Source organism: Atractosteus spatula, chromosome 4 (genome assembly GCF_055471065.1).
Source record: "Atractosteus spatula isolate fAtrSpa1 chromosome 4, fAtrSpa1.hap1, whole genome shotgun sequence".
In the NCBI taxonomy this organism is placed as follows: domain Eukaryota; kingdom Metazoa; phylum Chordata; class Actinopteri; order Semionotiformes; family Lepisosteidae; genus Atractosteus; species Atractosteus spatula.
In genome coordinates this window covers 69,499,621-69,519,559 of record NC_142709.1, presented here as the reverse complement: position 1 = coordinate 69,519,559, position 19,939 = coordinate 69,499,621, and the positions used below count along the sequence as shown (strand labels likewise).

The 19,939-nt window shown below is 36.8% G+C and overlaps 1 protein-coding gene across 3 annotated transcripts in view; it reads left to right on the top strand.

Moving 5' to 3' along the window:
* kcnab1a (potassium voltage-gated channel subfamily A regulatory beta subunit 1a) overlaps positions 1-19,939 on the top strand; it is a 90,027-nt gene that overhangs the window by 41,650 nt on the left and 28,438 nt on the right. For all 3 annotated transcript variants that reach the window (XM_088913075.1, XM_088913076.1, XM_088913077.1), the window contains exon 2: positions 15,639-15,682. In XM_088913075.1, coding sequence (XP_088769201.1) covers positions 15,639-15,682 — 44 coding nt within the window. The remainder of the gene's footprint in view (positions 1-15,638; positions 15,683-19,939) is intronic.

The following is a 19,939-nucleotide window of genomic DNA, read 5'->3' as shown; positions in this document are numbered from 1 at the left end:
TTTGACTGTCAATCCAGATAACAGGGTTGTACAGAAAATGCACTGGGACGTTTGCATAACAACATGTGAGAGAACACATATTGGTAATGACAGTCAGATATTTTGTTGTGTGCATGGGGTATTTTCTGTGACTCATTTTTACTTTAAGGCTTAATTCAGTGCTAGAAAAGTGAATAAAACTCAGATACATCAGTGAATACCTTGGCAACACCTTATTTATACCCTTTACTGAAGTTTTAAAGGTGTTTGATAAATGAAACATGACATATAAACAAAGCATGAGTTGTAAATGAATAAAATGTATTGAAGCTGATATTTACAAATGATATACTGCACAACACTGTAGAATATGATCTAGTTTAAAATAAAACATAATCCACTTGTAGCATACACATTAGAGTATTTTTTTCTTTCCAACTTCTAACGATAAGAAAATTGTGTGCATTGATTAGTAAATATTTCATTCTAAATAGTCATTATTTCATTAATTGTTGATATATCTACTGATTTTGCATGCCATAGGAAATTAAGAAATCTTGACTTATTAACCTATTGACGAATAGATTCCTGGCAAGTGGCAACCACGTCATATCTCATTCACCAATTTTCACTCTTTGTTTGCACAATTGGGCCTGACCGAAAGTTGACCCTTAATTCAATCAGTGAAGCTGATCTGTCCTGTATTGAGGCTGTCCTCTTATCAGCAAAGCTAAATGTAAAGCACTTTGGGATCTTTTGTGATGAAAAATACCATATAATCAATCAATGATTGTAATCAATCAACCTATCAATTAATAAAATTGGGTGATTTCACATTACAGCTCAGTTCCATTTGAACACAGATGCTGTGTATTTGAGTGTCTTAGCACTGGCCTGTCCTCAGTTACTGTGTGCATGAGACCGAGTGGAAGAGACTTATAATATGTGATCCTTGAAGGCAGGCAGCATATGATGTATTTACAAATGCATTGACTAAAAGCCTGCTATTGTAAGCTTCACTCTTTGTCAGAAGAGTAGAGTAGCTACAGCTGGTGTAGGATGTTGTTGTCTTCTTTCCTATCTGAGTGATAAATAAATCACTCCTTCAAAACACTGGGTCAATGTTGACAGTAAGCGATAAACAGATTTCCCTTGATCCATTGGCTTTTTTGCTTTTACTTCCAGGGTGCTTAAACTTAAAAAATGCCTCAATGTTTGCTTTTAGTGAGGCAAAAAAGAGATACAAGATGTGACATTTCCATTGGAGAAATTGTCAGCTTCTGAAGAGAGAGGTTCTGAAGTCCAGTACTTCATGACTCTACCACTTACAGCCCACAAACACTCCAAAGTGCCCAACAGTGTAATGCAGTTTTTCCCACAGAACATCTGCATCCTTAATAATTCATCTGAGAGTACAAATGTTTTCTGTACCAGATGTTAAGTCAAATTCTCCACTGCAAAACAAAGCTAATTAGTCTTCTGCCCCAGTTTGACACGTACAGTATGCCATTTTACTGATTGAAATGGTAATGCAATATACTGTTTGCGTGTGAATTGGCCAGCCTTGAGCTCATCAATGAGTATATTCAGCAATTTACAAACTACTGCCATTTAGCTCATGCAATCAGCTTTAATATCAGTTGAACATGACTGGCATAATTGAGTCGTTAACTGGTAAGTAATATTACTTCTTTCTTGTGACATTCATAAAAATAACTGTATTTGATATTATTTTTGTAATGTGTACATTAATCAAAATTAAAAAAAACAGGCCCTGGTGACTAAACACCAATACAAAAATCTCATGAAGCAAAATGCTATTTTTTCATATTGGTTTTTATTTTATTGTTCTTTCCAATACAATTAGTAGAAACGGGTGCATTATGTGGTTTACTGATATTTATACATACAGTAAATGTAACAAGAGCTAGCACTCTAATCTCTTAAACAGTTACGCTATTAATCCAGACTGGTCACAATGAGAAGCAGGAATTCCATTTGAAAGCCCATGTCCATTATGTAATAATAGCTTTACGTAATGGATGGTTTTATGTGATTATTTTAATCAGGTTTGCTTTATTCTGCTCTTTGGCATTTTAAGAGGCTGCAAAGCTATTTGTTTCCTCCATTCATCTTGGATGCAAGTCAAATGGCATCTTGGGAAATTAGTCAGTCTACCAATGTAACTTTGCTGATTCCTGTTTTTCGTAGACTGCACAGCTCTGTAGAGCTCCTATACAGTATGTAGCTGTTAACGTGTTTGTGCACAGAATTTCCATGTCAGGATGGAGTTGTGGTGGTTGAGGAGGGGTCTGCCAGGTCTGCAAAGCCTGATAACTGGATGATTCAAAACTTGAATATTTTGCACATAGGTTTGGTTGAAACGAATATGTGGAATTTTCAAGATAGATACAATCCTCACATTTCTACAGTAGAAGAAATGCTGGGATAACGCAAAGCAGAAGCAACATTTTGATTCTCCCCAAAATCAGTGAAGACTAGCTTGGTACAACCCCTTCACATGCCGTGGAAGTGTTTCCAGGTCTATCTGGTTACTTCAACACTTTTCTGTATATACTGTCTATACACATTCTCAAGATGATGAATCATTTTCAAAGCTGGCAGTTGGCATTGTTCCTTGCAACCATTCGATTTTAATAATGCCGACATACTAATTTTTCTTACTCATAGTCTATCACTGAAGCATTTAAGATGTACTTACTATTGGAGGAATATCTAATTACGCTAATGCACCCCAATAATTAGAAAGTAAAGAGTTGGATTAAAATTATTGGTGTGTAGTGATGCATTTGACAAAATAAATCAATTCCATATTGACTACATGCATCTGTTAGTAGTGGAGTGGTTCAATATTGAAACAGGAAGGCATCGTGAAAATCCAAAGTTCCATGCTACAGTACTTATAAAGAAAAAGATAGAAACAGAAAATGAAAACAGATGATAGTGTAATGTTTATTTTTAAAATTTTCTTTTTGTTTCTGACATCTGGGAGAATCTTTGCATTCTTCACAAAAATGGCAAAACAACTTTTTATCATAGTAGAGAGGTAAAAAACACTAAATGATATTGCTAGCTTCAAGAAAAAGACAATTTTCTTTAAGCTAGCTAATAATGTGTTAATGTTTACTCGCATAAGAACTGTTTAATTGAAGCTACAAATGAAATTATGTCGGTCCAAATTAATGTTCACTCTGAAATGAGTTTAACTGCTCTGTGTTGAATTCTGTCCCTGTCCTGTTCAAAAGCACATCTTGAGAATCCATAGAAAGTTCTGTCTTACCTCTGCATGCACTCGTCTGACAAAAGAAAAGAAATTCAAGTCTGTGCTGTAGGTTTGGTTTAAAAACGAACATACTGGCCTGTTACCTCAATATTGTGACCACAACTATTGCCCAGAATGTTGGTATTGAAGTATATTTCCTATGCTAAGGGTTCTACATAGAACATTATCAAACGTCCCCCTTTTAAAATAATAGTAAACTAGATATTTACAACTCTGGCTGTTTTTTTGAGGTGAGTAATGTGTCCACTGTAATGAGTCATGCAAACAACAGAGCTTTTTTGTCAGAAACACGATGACATAATTAAAATAATAGCTGACCTACAAAATGCCTGAGTGAGTCAGTTATCAAGACATGGCTCGTCAATTTACAACGTAATCTTGGTGCAACACTTAGAATTCGTCTGCAGCGTGCCATTCTGAACTATGGAATGTGCTACAAATAATTACATTAAACAATTGTGTGCTTTTGCAATTGCAGTTAGTTGCTGAAGTGGTTTGTTTGCATTGGAATTCCCTTATTCCCACAGGAGAATGGCCTACCTTTGATCTTGCTCTGATTAAACAAATTTCTCTTTGTAGCTGCCCTCTGGGTTCAGCAAATGATTAGAAACAAGTGTAGTCATTTTCTTTTGTAATGTGGGCTTCATAATAAACTATAGAGAGACTGTTTTGTAATCGGTACCATGATTAAGTGAATGGGACAGTACTGTGTTTGGTAAAAATAACTTGTTAGGACTAATTATGGGAAGAAGAATCACAGGTGTGATACCTAAACAGTTCTGGTAATGCTATATTTTCTAGAAACATACTGTATTGTTTGCACTTTAAGATTTTGCAGTTTGGAAGACCACTCTTTTAGTATGGTACACAGAAGGAAAGAATAATCTTCTGAACTGAGGTGAAATGATCTTCTGTGGTATTTTGTGACATACGTCAGGAAAAGAAACAAAGTGTGATGTGATGACGAAATACTCTACCTGCACAGCAATACCTGACAAATGCAGCTCTGAGACAGGGTATAGTAGTTCAGGTGGGGAGCTGCGTCAGCATGCGTAGGCTGCAAAGGAACAAGTAATAGCTTTATTCCATGCTGAAAAAAGAAGAAAGAAAACACAACGTTTCGGCCGTAGAGCCTTCTTCAGGTGTGAGAAAGACTGGTATTCTAACTGACTGTATGCCTCACTGCTGTTAGGCATCTTCCTACAATACTTTTCTTAATGTCATGTGGCTCTGTATGTTGTGTGTATCTGCATAAGGAACGTATATTAGAACAGAACACATAACATCCCATAAAGTCTCATCTGCCTCCGAGCAGTGTGGAGCGTCATTACAGCCAGATTCGATTTCTTTATGTCATTACAGGTTAAACTGCCACTTGTCTCTGCTATTCTCTGCCATTTGTCATTGCCTGTATTCTCCAAGCAGACTTTGTATGCTTACAAATGACTTGTCATTTCAAATAAATCAAACAGATCATTAATGTTACTATTTTTCTTTTTAAATTCCATTGCTATAGGTGGTAGTGCTGATTTTTTTTCCCCGCATGGAAACGTTTTTGCATTTTATAGCTTTTTCATCATTCACTCCATTTTTATTGTGCATTTTAAGTATGTCTGTTGAAATGTACACTGCAAGCAATTCTCTTGTTCTGTTGTCTCAGGCAATTAGGAATATACTGTAAACGCTACGTGTGTTAAGATGTAGGCTGAATAACAAAATGACATTCAACTTCAGCTTCAGTATGAATGTCTAAACTTCAGCACTTTTCTAAAAAAAGTGTAAACCATTAATTACAAACGTCTTCCTTCTCCAGTATTAGTAATGCAAATATTAATATTGAGTTATACAAAAATATAGAAATTAGACAAATTTCTTTCACAGCTATTTACAAGGCTTTGTCCAGCATTACAAGAACCACTCTATATGAAATGTCACCTTCTTGCATGAAGCTCCTGTCTTCATAAAGGTTACTTTTGATAACTAAGCCATAAAAATTATCTTACAACTAATGTGAAGTGGCAATCGTATATTCCCTACCATGAATGGAGACACATGCTGAGATATGTCTTTGTTCGTTGCCAGGATATTGGCACTGTACTTTTCTTTAATTTGCGTGCAGATCAGTCTCTCTCCAAGCAAGATAAATCATAGAGAGTTTTCTCACATTGACATATTCATGAGGCATTAGAAAATAAATGCGGTAGTGACTGCAATTGAAAAATCATCATTCTGTACAACAGACAAGAGTATTGAAAAAAAAAACAATTGAAATACCTGTTGAGATTCAAGCAAACTAGACCATAAATTTGACACTGTACAGTCACAGAATGTCACCCTTAACAGAATAGTATTGGTCCGTTAGGTTACAGAACCTCCATATTGGAACTTTCATGTTATAATTTTCTGATCATTTTGCAGCAGTTTCCTTTAGATATTAAATCTGATCAACACATATTTTACATTGGCAATTTAGGCTTATTTTTAAGCAGGGGTGCTTTAAAATAGGGTTGGCGTCCAAGAAACCTTTTGATATATTCCAGAGATATTGAAGATGGACCCTAGGTTCCGATGTCCTTTGTTGAGACCCTTACCATCTCCTACCATCTGGGAAAAGATATCGCAGGGTACAGGCTAGCTCCACCAAACTCTGGAACAGCTTCTTCCTGCAGGCTGTCAGGCTCTTTAACACCCTGGAATCTACTTGCACCCACTCCAATTCCAGGAACAGGGTTTAAATCCCCCCAGTGTGGTGTGTATATTGTATTATGTATTTACCTTGTGATTTGCACTATCTGCACTTTGCACTACAGGTATGTGTATCCTGTCTACAATGTCTATGTCAGTGTCCTGTCTGTCCTGTCTGTCCTGCCTGTATTTGCACCGTGGACCAGGAGGAACGATATTTCGTTTCACTGTATACTTGTATATGGCTGAAATGACAAATAAACGTGAACTTGAACTTGAACGTACCATCTTGTCTTTCAAGAATGAGGTTCTGGGATCAATTAGTTACAAGCAACCAAGTGATATAGATATGGTGAACCTTTGCCTTCTTTTGTTTGCAGAGTCTCCTATTTTTAAAGAGCATGAACTTTTGAATTGGGATGCTTAGCAAAATATGCAGATTTCTTCTTTCTTTTCCAAAGCACTACTTAGTTCCACTCTGTGAAACATTACTCCTTGTCACAGGAACCATGCCATTAACATAATAACCCACTTTCATTGCGACTCAGGTGCTTTCTTTACAACTGTTTCACTTTAACTTGACCCCATTAAAATCCAACAGGAGAGCTCTTTCACTCTATAATAAAGCAGTCCATTATTCAGAGCCGAGCATTTACAGTGCTTGAGATGCACATTTAATTTATTTGGTCTTATATAGGAGAAATAGTAGTGCAGTGGTTAGCATAGCTGCCTTGCCATGGTGGGGCCTTGAGTTCCATTCCTGGGGTGCTGTCTGTGTGGAATTTCTATGTTCTCCCTGTGCATTTGTTGGTTTTCTCCCATAGTCCAAAAACATGCTGGTACATTAATTGGCTTCTGGGAAAATTGGCCTTGGTGTGAATGAGTGTGTGTGTGTGTGTGTCTGAGTCTGCCTTGTGATGGACTGGCATCCTGTCCAGGGTGTGTCCTGCCTTGTGCCCGCTGCATGCCAGGACAGTCTCTGGCTCCCCTTGTCCCTGTACTGGACAAAGCAGTTAAGAAATGGACGGAGAGAGAAAAGTAACCACTTATAGGTTTAACTTCTGGAATTGTTTTAAAAGGACTTAGTCTTGTAGAATTATGGGACTGCACTGTTTCAAGAACTGCTTATCCTTCCAAGCGAGACACTGATTATAAGGTATATATACTGTACAGAGAAAAGGCTTTTAAAGTCTGTGGCCTATTATGATGAGGTATTTTTGCATCAGTAAATACAGAAATCTTTGAAATGCATGCTCTCCATGAGTAATATTAAGTCTTATTTTAAAAAAAATCAATTTTGTAGCCTCCTTTAGCAGGCAGAGGCACTGTAGATGGGAACATTGTAAATAAGAATGTTTGATTTGGTCCCTTTAATGTGTAGAAGGGATGTATTTCAGCACCCTCTCCGGGAAAAACAATGCTAATTTGATGACTTTAGTTTTGGTTTTCTGTTCCGAGATGATGCATATTTGGTGCTTATAAGGTATTAAAACTTCCTGAGTACTGTACCTATGGGCATGCTCTTTAAAACCCATTCATTTAATAATTAAAACATGGAAAAATAACATTTAAAAAGTCAGTCTTAGAAGCCTTGGAAATCTTAGAAGGCTTTCATCACTGAAATGAGAAGAATTTGTCTTATCCACCCACTGGCAGTGTACGGAACTAGAAGCAGTGATCCCATTTAAAGTAAAATGGAAAAGTAAAAAAAATAATGTATAACTGAGTTTTCATTGTGAAATCTTATATTGTCTCTGACGTGCAGCCTCAATCTGCATGTCTCAGGTTCTCCTTAAAGTCTGTACCTGCACTCCTGAGATTCTTCTTCAGGGACTTAGAGCAATATTTCTCTATTAAGCAGATTAATAGCTATAAAAATAGGTCACACCAATTATATGCAGCATAATTACAATTTTTTTTTGCTAGTTGTATGAGTTTATATTAATATTCAAAATCTCACCTTGTTTTTTCAACAAGGTCATAATAATCCCCATTTTATGCATTTGTATTTATTTTATATACTACTACAGAGTTCCAAAAGATGAATGTCTTTAGTTTTTGTTTTATTTCTGCAGGGTAATTCCCATCGTACTCTGTGGTGTGAGGTAATCTAAATGCTCAATATAGGTGATGGGAAATACTACTGGTCACATATACAGTATCATGATGAATATACTGTACATGTAGTGTTTTAGAAGATAGGCCTCAGTGCGGCTGATGGACATGCTTATGTTCATAGTAAAACATAGTAAAACAAATGCCTTCTAATTTGTCTTCACTGAAAATTAACCTTTATTTTTTTCTGAAGAAGATCTATGCTTCACAAAGACAAGTGTTAATCACCAGTGATTATGAGACTCTTCCTGAAATGTAACATATACATTCAAAGTGTATAGAGTACTGGAGTACTCATGCTGTTTTACTGTGTGTGTGTCTGTAAAAGAATGAGAAGGAGAAGGGCTTTTCGTTTCATATCTAACTCTTGTTGTCATTTTTTTGTAAATTCAGTAGCCTAATATTTACATTGTTTGCTTCACTACCAGCATGCATTATCTCTCTGACCCAAATTCGGTGTCTCATGTGGTTCACATCCAGTGTGCACGACCCATTATCCTTCTGTGAGCTTCAGCTGGTGACACACAACAGGCCGAACGCAGTCCGAGCTGGGCTGGCGTGTCAGGCAGAGTCTCGACCTCTGGGTCGTTCCGGGCGTTTGAGAGGCACCTCGCTACTCCCAGACACGCTAGCTGTCCCACAGAGGAAGTGGAAACTCTGGGGTGTGCACTTCCATCCTCAGAAAAGCTCAAGCGGACCCCTTCCCCAGTTCCCCTGCCTGTATGAGGACGGCTGTCGCGCTGAGCCGAGCTGAATAATGATTAGCGCTTCTACGATGGGGGATAAGAGAATGATTCCAAGTTTGAAGAAAAAAAAGGAACATGGTGTCAAGATGTCATGACTCTATTAGCCAGAATAAGAGCATTTTGTAAACAAGCTGCTGGAGGTGGAAGCTTCAAAGACTTGTCAGGAGATTAACTACCGTTCACAGCCCAAGTATCTGTGCATGCCTAAGGAGAACATTAAATCCTCATAAAGGCACAAATAAGAGGTTCTTCCTTTTTTAGACATCTCTGAGAGCTGCTAAAGAAGCTTTGATGTTTTTATTTTGTTTTTTGGGTTTTTGGTTTTTTTTGTGTGAGAGTATATAATTTTGTACCTGTGACTGCAGTCAATTATGTTCCATGACTTTAACTTGATCTGTCCTTTTTCACACACCCTGCTTATATTTAATGCTTATTTAATGAATTAAATAATGCTTATATTAATGAACTGATTTGTTTAATTGGCAGTGTGGAGGCTTGTTCCTTCTTTGCTCCCAGTACATGCGGTCAAGGCTTCAATTCCAGATTCTAATGTCCTCTGTGTGGAGTTTGGAGTGGTACTCCCTCTCTGAAACTGTGGGTCATCTCTGTGTGCTCTGGTGTCCTCTAATTACAGTAGGTGTGCATGCCCTGTGATGGACAAGTGCTCTGTTTCAGACACAGGTATTTAATACCCTATCCTTCCTGGATGGGCTCTGGATTACCTCAACCTTTACCAAAACTTATCAACTTTCTGATAATAAAGGACGAATGAATTAAATCATTACGACACTGCTTTCTAGACTTTGATGTACGTACTAAAGCAGTTCAGGTAGGGAGCTGCATCAGCACACATAGGAACTTGCAAAGGAACAAGTAAAGGTTTATTTCATGCTGAAAAAAAAGAAGAAAAGAAACACAACTTCAGGTTCACACACACACAGTTGTGTTTCTTTTCTTCTCTTTTCAGCATGGAATAAATTTTTACTTGTTCCTATACGTACACTATACTATTATACACTATATTCATTCTGAACTGATTCCATATCCATTCTGTTCCTCTTCAGTTCACAGTCCTGGAATTATAAACCCTTGTTTTCAACTTCAAAGCATACCACACTATGATCACAGTTTTTCTCGTAGTTTTCTCACCTCTTTTTTCCTTACACTCTCCTGATTCCTTGAAAACACTAGATCTGTAAGGGAATCAACCATGTTTGCCACTTCAATTTCCCCTGCTTGTGTCCCTAATGGCTTTACCCAGTCTGTTAGAGAAAAATTACAATCTCCCATTACAAAAATGTTCTTCTCTCACACATTTATTCTGGATTTCATTATGTAAGACTGCATTATAATTAATATCTGAAGTTGGTGGTCTGCAGCAGGCTCCTAACATTATGGCTTCTGAATATTTTTAAACAAACTTTCTAAAGTTTGAACCATGTAGTTTCTGAGACTCTCGACTTTCATCATTCCTGTCCTTCGGGAATGCAATGCATCCATTAGTGTTGCACTTGTACCCATTATTACTTGTTAACTATGTTTCTGTGATTCCAGTAACCTCATGTGCTAATGCAGTAGCTTCTGTGTTTTGCATTTTGTTTCTAATGCTCCTGGCATTTAGATCTCAGCGCTTAATCTCCTAGTCCTCTGACATTTTGTTTTGTTTTTTTCCTCTGGCTTCTCTCTCTGTCTCTGCTCTCTGTGTACGTCCCTTGCAGATGCTTCCTGGATTCTCCTCCCTTCTATTTTACTTTAAATGCTTTTGAATTTCTGTGTTGATCCTTGCTCCAGGCCAACTGGCTGCTCATCTTATTCAAATATAATCCGTTGTGGCTATATAGCCGCTGTATATAGATAGCCTCTGCCATGGAAAATAGCAAAAGGCAAATAGCCCAAATTCCTTCCTTACTTGCAGAGGAAGTTGATCATACTTAACATTAAAACATGGTGCTGAAAGAAAGAAATGTTACATGCAAATGTAACAAACACAGTAAAAAAATACAAGGCAGGCACAAAAATGTTGGATTGTAAGGCCAGTACCACACAAAAGCACAACAAAAAAATGAAATAATCATTACTTCAACACGACCAATAGCAAACCTGGTTATGTCATCGTGGTTTATGTGCTTGTTTGTACACTGAATGGTGTAAGTCATGTGTGTTAATCTCTGTGCCCTACATTTGTGAAAATGCTGTGGTGTTTTACAAGGCCAATTTAAACTGATGTGGTGGTTATCAGCTGTCCTGTTCATTGCCAAACAGCTAAATTACTGCAATACAACAACATTAACATCACAGTCCTGAGGGAATTAAAGCTTTTCTTCAAGGCTATGATAAACAAAAGGGTGAGCAGTGTTTAGAAATATATAAACCACCTTCCTTTTGATGAGAAATGAGAGTTGAGATAGACAGTTCTTAGAAAAAGGGGAACAGCAGGCTACTCAGAAGCAGTTCTGCTTTGAACTAGAAGTTAACAGAGTGAATCAGTTTTCTATTTTAGATTTTTTTACCCTTACAGGTTTAGTTCTCTCTGTGATTCTATTGTTGTACAGTATATATTTTGAGTCCTACACTAACTTACAACTAATAACTGGTATAGTTATATATATTAAAAGAGTCTCTGGTGTATTTCCATCATTGTGGAGACATTGTTTGCATTTTCCAATCAAACGCCAGGTTTTGTTTGTTGTCTTTCTGAAGAAAAGTAAAAAAAGTTCCAATGATAGAAGTAAAATTGGAATGATTAGGCTGACAAAAACAATGACAGGAAAGTTGAGAATTCCTCATTTTAACTGCACTGGTTAACAAACATGGTACAAAAATAGTTAAAATGAACTTTACTTCTTTGTTGTTCTAAAAAATGTATGACTAGTACATTTTGCAGTTATTTAAGGGGAATATATAATTAGAATGCAGTCCTCTGCTTATTGTATAGTTAATCCTAGGCTGTTCACACCAAATTCCTGTCTGAGTACGTTACAATTATGGAAATAAGGCTTAAAATCACTCCAAAAGACACACTGCTAGTAGGACTAAAGTGTCCTTTGACACTGTAAGGCTGAAATGTGCCCCGTGTCTCTGTCTTCTTAACATTGATAAATGTATAGACTCTAATAAACATTTATCCAGGACTAAAGTGAAATAAAGCACATTAAAGTTGTGGAGCATGGAGAGGTGTCATTAAACATCATAAAAACAGTGGAAAACCATGGCAAAACAGTGTCGATGCATGGAACAAGAGAACTGGGAAAACTTTGGGAATCCTATGCAAACTGATCTTGAACTGATCCATACTATTTGGGGAGTATGGAGTTTTCATCCTCTTGTCCGGTTTCTCTGAGCTGGAACATAAGTCAAGCTGATTCTGAGAAATGCCCTTCCAAGAGCGTGGCACATAAAATCATAGTGCATGGTTGAATTATTCACAAAATACAGTAACTCTTAATTTTAACATTTAGAATTTGTTCTGCTCTGTTGCTCCCCTTAAATACGAATTGAAACTATGAAAAGAGTGCTTTTTATAATACAAAAGGTGCGCTTAACAACTTTATGTCAGCAGGATAGCGTTGTTGTATTGCGGACATTTTCCTCAAGGAATGGTTTTATATAAATTGGTTCCTAAAACTAGCCATGTAGAAAATAGTGTTTAATGCATTCAGCTTTAGGATGTGTTTTCTTATCCCACCATCCCCTGAGAACTCAGAGACAACTTTACCCAATTTTCAGAATTCATTCTTTATTTTGTAAAAAAAAAACTTTGTTCTCTGTTGAGAAGAAACCCAGGGATATATTCTGGTATGTCTTGACTTTGTCTGTGTCCATTCCCTTTTTACATATTACTTATTTCACTTTAATTCAGTATTTTGAAATAAATCTAGGGCAGTGTTCTTCATTAAGGATCTATGAATTAGGATTATGCTAACTGACTTAAACTGTTGAGTAAAAGCTGTCATGCACATCAGTCATCTTGAATAACTCCACAGTTTGACATGCAAGATAATGACAGATTAGATTTCAGATGTCAAATAGTATATGTCACAAGGCAATGAAAAAAACATTGGGAAATTAATGTTAACTGTACTGAAGTTTCGAGGAAATAACAGCAAAAAAAAACAAATTATGTGTCAGAAGATGGAAATGTATTGTCTCCTTTTAACTTTTTGTTACTATCATTTTTCAACAAACTAAATTTAAGCGTGTTCAAGTAGGGAGCTGCGTCAGCATGCACAGGCTGCAAAAGAACAAGTAAAGATTAATTCCATGCTGAAAAGAGAAGAAAAGAAACACAATGTTTCGGCTGTGGAGCCTTCTTTGGGTGTCAATCTGAATTTCCACCCAGAAACATTTTTTACATTTAAAATTCAACAAACGTATCAGAATCAATTGTATTTGTTACATTTTTTATGCTTCTCTGTTATCAGAGAGCCTGGTCATTTCTAAAGCAGAGATAATAGGAATATAAAACAGGGCTAAGCAGAACAAAGGTACTGTAGCAAGACCGATACAGTCCATTATGATATATATGCTGTGAACTTTGAAATATTTTTTGGGAAAAGGACAATTACGCTACATTGCAGACTCTCATTTTAAAGTTGAGTGTTCCTGCAATTGTTGAGGAAACACAATCAACAGTCACTGAAAATGATCTCAGAACTGTCCAAATCGAAAATACTTGAAACTGCTACTACTATAAGGCAACGAGAGATCAGACAAAGAAAATAAATTTACTTTTATCTGCTAAAACAAGAAAAGCTTTTTAACTGTCAACCACACAGCAAGCAGTTAAAAAACTAAAAGCTGGAAAAAGACGTTCCATGCTCTCCCCTGTCAAAAGTAGCTTAATAATGCTCCCAGAAGCATTTGAAAGGACTTTCTTTCCTTCTGTTAATGCAGCGAATTCTGAGTGGCTCAGCCTGGATATCATGTATTTCTTATAGCTACACATTATCACTCTTAAGACAAGGCCTTAGGAGGAGGTGGAGGGGAGAGACAACTTTGGGAAATGACTGATCAAATGACTGGTCTTGTTACGTTGTGCTAAAGGTGAAAAACAGTGGAGCTTACAGCCTGTCAAAAGATCCTACATTCGTAATGGGGTAATATTACGGTTGGAGTTTCTGATTCGGGTGGGTATGCAATAAGACCTAATTGACGATTGTACAGTTCATTGCGTCGCAACAGCTCCTCTAATCCTTTAAGTAAAAAATACAAGCTGATTTTCTCCACCTTTCATGTCATGCAGTGCAATTGCTCCAAAATTCCCCTGTTGCCATCTAACATAAGTCAGTGCGCAGATGTGTTACTGCCTCATTTGTACAGTTAATGTATGGTTAATGACATTGTTAATTGGTTACTTATTGGAGCATTAAAATGGCATCAAGCTCCCTCTGAGGTTTGCCTAATCAACAGTGAAACTTCACAGCTAATTACATGTTATCATTCCAAAGACATTTCATGCAACAGTCGACTGAATTACTACAACTTTCAAATCGCTTGAGCACAATGGCTATCACTTCAGAGATAAACAAATGTTTTGCTGCAAACATCAAGAATAATTTTGTTCTCTGAGCCGCTTATTCCCTGTGGTTGGCTTTCTGTTTGTGTTTGGGGAGAACAGGGCTTCTCTTGGGCTATGTTAAAGAGCGATGAACTTTTCATTGAGTCAGATCTGAGAAGCATGGAGCTGAGGCATGGCTGTGGAATGTAATAACCTGTACCTAGGACCAAATTTGAATACTGAATTTTCAAAAAGGTTAAATTACACAGTTCTTTCTGCTTCATTACGCTGTAGTTTAGCACTGGCTAAAAAAAGGTGATTTCACTTTAAACATTATACGTTTTAAACCAGAAAAAACGTCATCATATTTCTCGTATCCTTGTTGAAAGTTCTTACCTCCAATTTTCCCATTATCATGAAATTCGAATGGACTTCGGAATTATTTGCCAGACAGCTTTATCTGATTGACATAAATTTAGAGCCGCTATAAAAACTCCAGTGTAGTCTAGTTATATGAGATGAGGTGACAGTATATTAAAGGTCTGAAAGCACATTATTCAGTGTGCACTGACTTGACTGCATACAGAACATACCCTTGTGGAATGATAATCATCATCAACAGTACACAGAACTCATTCTGAACAAGGTGCTATTGAACCCCTTAATTTAAGAGAGAGATTTGCTCTTAGTTTAATCAATCACAACCTGGGATCTGGGACGGATAATCAGGGCCTTTCAAGCGTCTGCAGGACTCATGCGCCCTTGAATTGTCAAATGTCAAAATGTCAACTGACATTTTGTGTCAGTAATGGGATCACAGATATACTGTAATTACCAAAACTAAAATCGATTAGTATAGGCTGTTACTGGAAGAATGCAGGACAGCCATTTGGAATCAGACCTATCTATCCTGTAACTATGCTCTTAAATAAGTATGGTACATTTTCTGACATTCATTGTAAATATAACTCCATTTACAAGAGAGGCATGGCAGCTAACACAGTGCCACAACATGTAAAAGAGCTGTAGTATGTAGTATGGTAAGAGCTTTAGTATGGTGGACTCAAGCTGTTTTTGCTAACTCAAAAGCATTATATCAAATAAGATGTTCAAATTGATTTTCCGTGAATAATAAAAACAGCAAGAACACCTACTTCATGATAATTACAGTGGAATTGTTTTTTTACTCTCTTATAGATCCTATAGTTAACAGGTTTTGCTGTATATTTTGAATCTTTAAGTAGCCTAGCAGTACACTGTAGGCCAAGGATGTTGATCCATTCTTAATCAGCTCTAATTTCTTTCTTTTCAGGAACCTGGGGAAATCAGGGCTCAGAGTGTCGTGTTTAGGTCTTGGTAAGTAAATGTACTTCCTAGATACTAACTGTTCATAGACTGAAAAGAAAAGAGTGAAGTGAAAATCTCAATTCATCAAAAGAATCTTCACAAAAGCATATCTATTACATATAAGAACAAAAAGATTAGAAAGGTTACAAATGAGAGGTTCTTAATTACTTTGTTTGTTTGCTAGTAGCTAAGTGATCTACAGTATGGATCTGATTTAGCTGTTCAATATGGTATTCAGCTTTGACATAGCATGACTGGGACTCTTACAACCCTCTGTGTACAGATGTGTCTCTTCCACTGCTCCTCTTGTAGTCCTTTCTATTCTACACTGTAAAAGATCTGTTTTTGCTAGCCTGTCAGTGAAGGACATTCCTTTAAGACTGGAATGTATCTGGTCACTCATCAGGAATGATTCCAGAACTACAACATCTCTATTGTAATTTTTAACCCCCAAATTTTACACTATGTTATGAATTTTTATATGACATTCTTTGATTTAAAATCTGCACTCTTAACAATACATCTTCTACTTTCGTATGACTTTTTGTTGTTTCCTGCATTATCTAGATTATATAAAAGATGTGTCAAAATACTGTAAATACCCAAGTCTTTTTCAGAAGCAGCTTCTTTAAACTGTGTTTTCCACCCAATGTTGCACTCAGTAGTAGGTTTACATAATAATGAATGTTCATGTTGCTTGGAAGCCGGAGTTTGAAGATGTGCATCAGTGGTTATCTACCTCACACTTGTGGGCTTATGTGATAGCTGTCTTTTATTATGTGCAATATACAATTCTAATAACAGTGAATCAGAATTGTAATGAAATCACCTGCTTAATCATGCCAGTAAAAACCAAAAGTCTCACTTTGTTATTTTTTTATTAAAGTTTATATCACATCATCGCATCACTTTCAACAGCCAATTCAGCATTATGGTGGCCTGGAGCCTGTCCCAGGAGATGATGGATACACTCTGGGTGGGACACTCGTCCATCTCGGAGCACACACAGACAAAAACACGCACACACTCACACCAGAGCCAATTTACAGAAGCCAATTAACCTACCAGTATGTCTTTGGACTGTGGGAGGAAACTAGAGTAAAGGTTATAGGAAACATTTTATTTCATTCTTTATTATCTATTTCTTATTGTGCTGAGCATATCAACATGGGTTCTGCACAGCAATAAAGGGACACAATAAAGGAACACACTGATTGGCAAAAGTTTAATTTTTTTTATCTTTAGGTGTCACCACCTGGTCAAACCGTAAAGCATCAACACAGAAAAATATACTTGTAACAGAAACAATGCTACTTTCCTAATGAGCAGAAGTCATTAGTTAGAAGGGTTTGGAAATGAAAAACACAGTTTTGCCTCTGTTTGTCTTTTTAACCCTTAGAATGACAATTGTTAAATTTGTTATTCCCCTTCTTTCACTGTTTTGATTCAAACAAATAACTCTTAGGAAAAAACACATTGGACGTTTATCGGGCTTGTAAATTTGTTGTTCTTTCTCTGCTCCTGCCTGTAACTGGCTAATCTGAATTTGACATCTGCATTGTTTATAAAAGGTCTAGTGAGATCTCTAGAGCAAAGCAAATCAGCAAATTCAGCAGCTGCATTTCAGAAAACACATAAAACTGGGGCATATTGAAGCTCAATATATACGGCTGCGCCAGTAAAACCGAAAACTAAGAAAAAGCTTTTTTAAAACTCTTTTTCCACTTTTTCCATAGTTCTTTTATTCTAATTCTACCCTTCATTATCGGTGCAAAATGATGAACCTCCACATGTTCTTCAATAGTATTGAAAGAGAAAATGAGAAAGGCTATAATGCCAGTTTCCCAAGTTGAAATGCATTTATATTGTTTATTGCATATGAGTCATCCCAAAGAGCTTTACGATAAAGACCTCCACAATTAGTTAGGTGAATGTTAATGAAAACCTGAAGTGATCCCAGTATGGCCACATCTATAAATTATACAAACAATTAATTGTCTGTTCGAATTGATGAGTCTGAGGTGCCACCTAAGCAATTCATTTAAAAAGTCATAAAAATCTGTGAACTCTTAAATTTGCAGAAAGTTTAGAAGTTGTCTGATAGGACTAATTAATATGTCAATGAAAGGGAAAAATTGCAGTAAGGATTTTGAGTAAGTACGCAACAAGACAAAAGGTGCCAATTTGTTCTTGGTGACTAATATGAAATATGTTTTGTAATTGTGCTATTTGTGAGTAGATGATCATTTATTATGCTTGATTCATTACTGTTAAAGTCGCCATAGTAATGGCCAAAAAAGTCCCCTTCTGATTTAAAAGCCAGCATGAGAACAGAAGGCTTCATTAAACTAAAAGGCACAACAGGCTGGATTTGGGAGTCTTGTGTATGCACTTACCACAGCTCTTTACAGTACCTATGAAATGGGATATACAAACGTCTACTTCATACATGTATGAAATGGATAGTCTGGTCTTCATTAGATGTGTTAAGCTCTTTCTTCAATCTCTTCAATCTTTCCAAGATTCAGGATAGATTAACAGTTTTACCATGGAAGTTCTAGTTTTGCCACCTTATGCTCCATTATTTGAGTCAACGTTCTGCTCTTTTTTGTAATTCATGAACGATTGTCACTAAAAGATGTTAAAGAACTCAGTGGAACCTGCTTTTAACAGGCTTTTATGCTCAATGCAAAAGTTAAATGGATGGTTTTGATGAGCAAATATCCCTTCAGCTTTCCGTGGACCTGAAAACCATATCAGTTTCATTTAATATTTTGCTGTTTTAAATATACAGTTCAGAATGGTTTGTTATATATAGATGGTCCACTATGACTTTCATTTTAGTGATCTTCATTCATCCAAATCAGTTTTCTAAGGGAATTTAAATTGATGGTCTTTTAGATTCTGTCTAAATGGATCTATAAGTGCAAAATTTCATTTTCTATGAGCAGTGTAAAAAACTGTCATTACAGAACTGCGAGGAGCAAGTGTGAAGCAGCAAACAGCAGATGTACTGTACATATGAAAGGCAGTTGAGAGAAAAAAGAAATTCTATCAGATAGACAGTGGGATTCCTGAAAGAATCACTGAACTGCATCCTGAAGATAATTGCAAGGGAGAAATACACACTTTTTTTAGACCAGATCTCGCAGTTCCAGATGAGATAGGTCCTTTGGTTTAAGCTGTTTCCGTATGATATGCGACATTCAAAATGATTTATCTTCTCTATGGTAATTCAAGAGGCACACGGTCATTGAAAATGTTGACTACATTTCAAGGTGTCCCTTTTTGTATAGAAAGTATGTTTATGAAAGATACAATCATCATCTGAAGGAGAGCCGAAGTATCTGCATAGACTGCTATAGGAAACCAAGACCATGCTTGTGCTGAATCCCTCTGTTCACATTGCTTATATAACAGATTATAAACTACACATATACTAACAAAGTCCTGAAGAGATTAAAAGAATCCCTTGGATTTTCCAAAGAACTCAAGCAGCATCTCATTCTTTTGTGGACATCAAAGGAACAATCCCTCTTCCAACATTATCCTTGAAAATTACTTTCCCGACTAAAATTTTGAAACTTAAAAAATTCAAATAATGCAGAAGGGCGACTTCCTCTGTGTAACAAATAGTTGGCGCTTCTGCTGAAGATATTTTGCTGATCTGATGGTCGGGACCAAACAAACAAATAAATCAGTTTGAGTCATTGTCTTGTTGCACCACATCAGCTCTGCTTGCTGTGGGAAAAGATCTTTTTATAGAAGCAGTTCTAATCACAACAGATAATGCTCACAGCCCAACAGCAAACAGCAATTCTGCTGCAGAAGACCGGGGGTGTGAAACTCTGAGAAAAGGATAGCGAAACACATGCTACCTGGCACTGGAGTGCTTCTGGGCCCAGGTGTGACAGGCCAGAACCAGACAGTTGTGAGAAATTGTGTAGAACATTTTTGGATTATTGAGCAGTTTTTTTTCATTCATTTTGAGGAGTGTAAATGAGCTGAGAACTTTTATTGTGTTGCCATTGTTGTGGGAAATTCTTCATCAGAGGAGCAGGACACAGTCTTGTGCAGATTCAGTTGTATTGAGCTCAATAAGTCCAACAACGCGCACTGGGTCTGCCCCACAGAACAGACAAATTGCAAGGGTTTCCCAGCTCTTATATACAGTCAGAAGAACGTTTGTTTCACAATCTGAGTGCTTGTCCTGTTCTTTGATAAGTAATTACTTCTTGTCCTACTCTGTCTTGCTCTAGGTTCTGT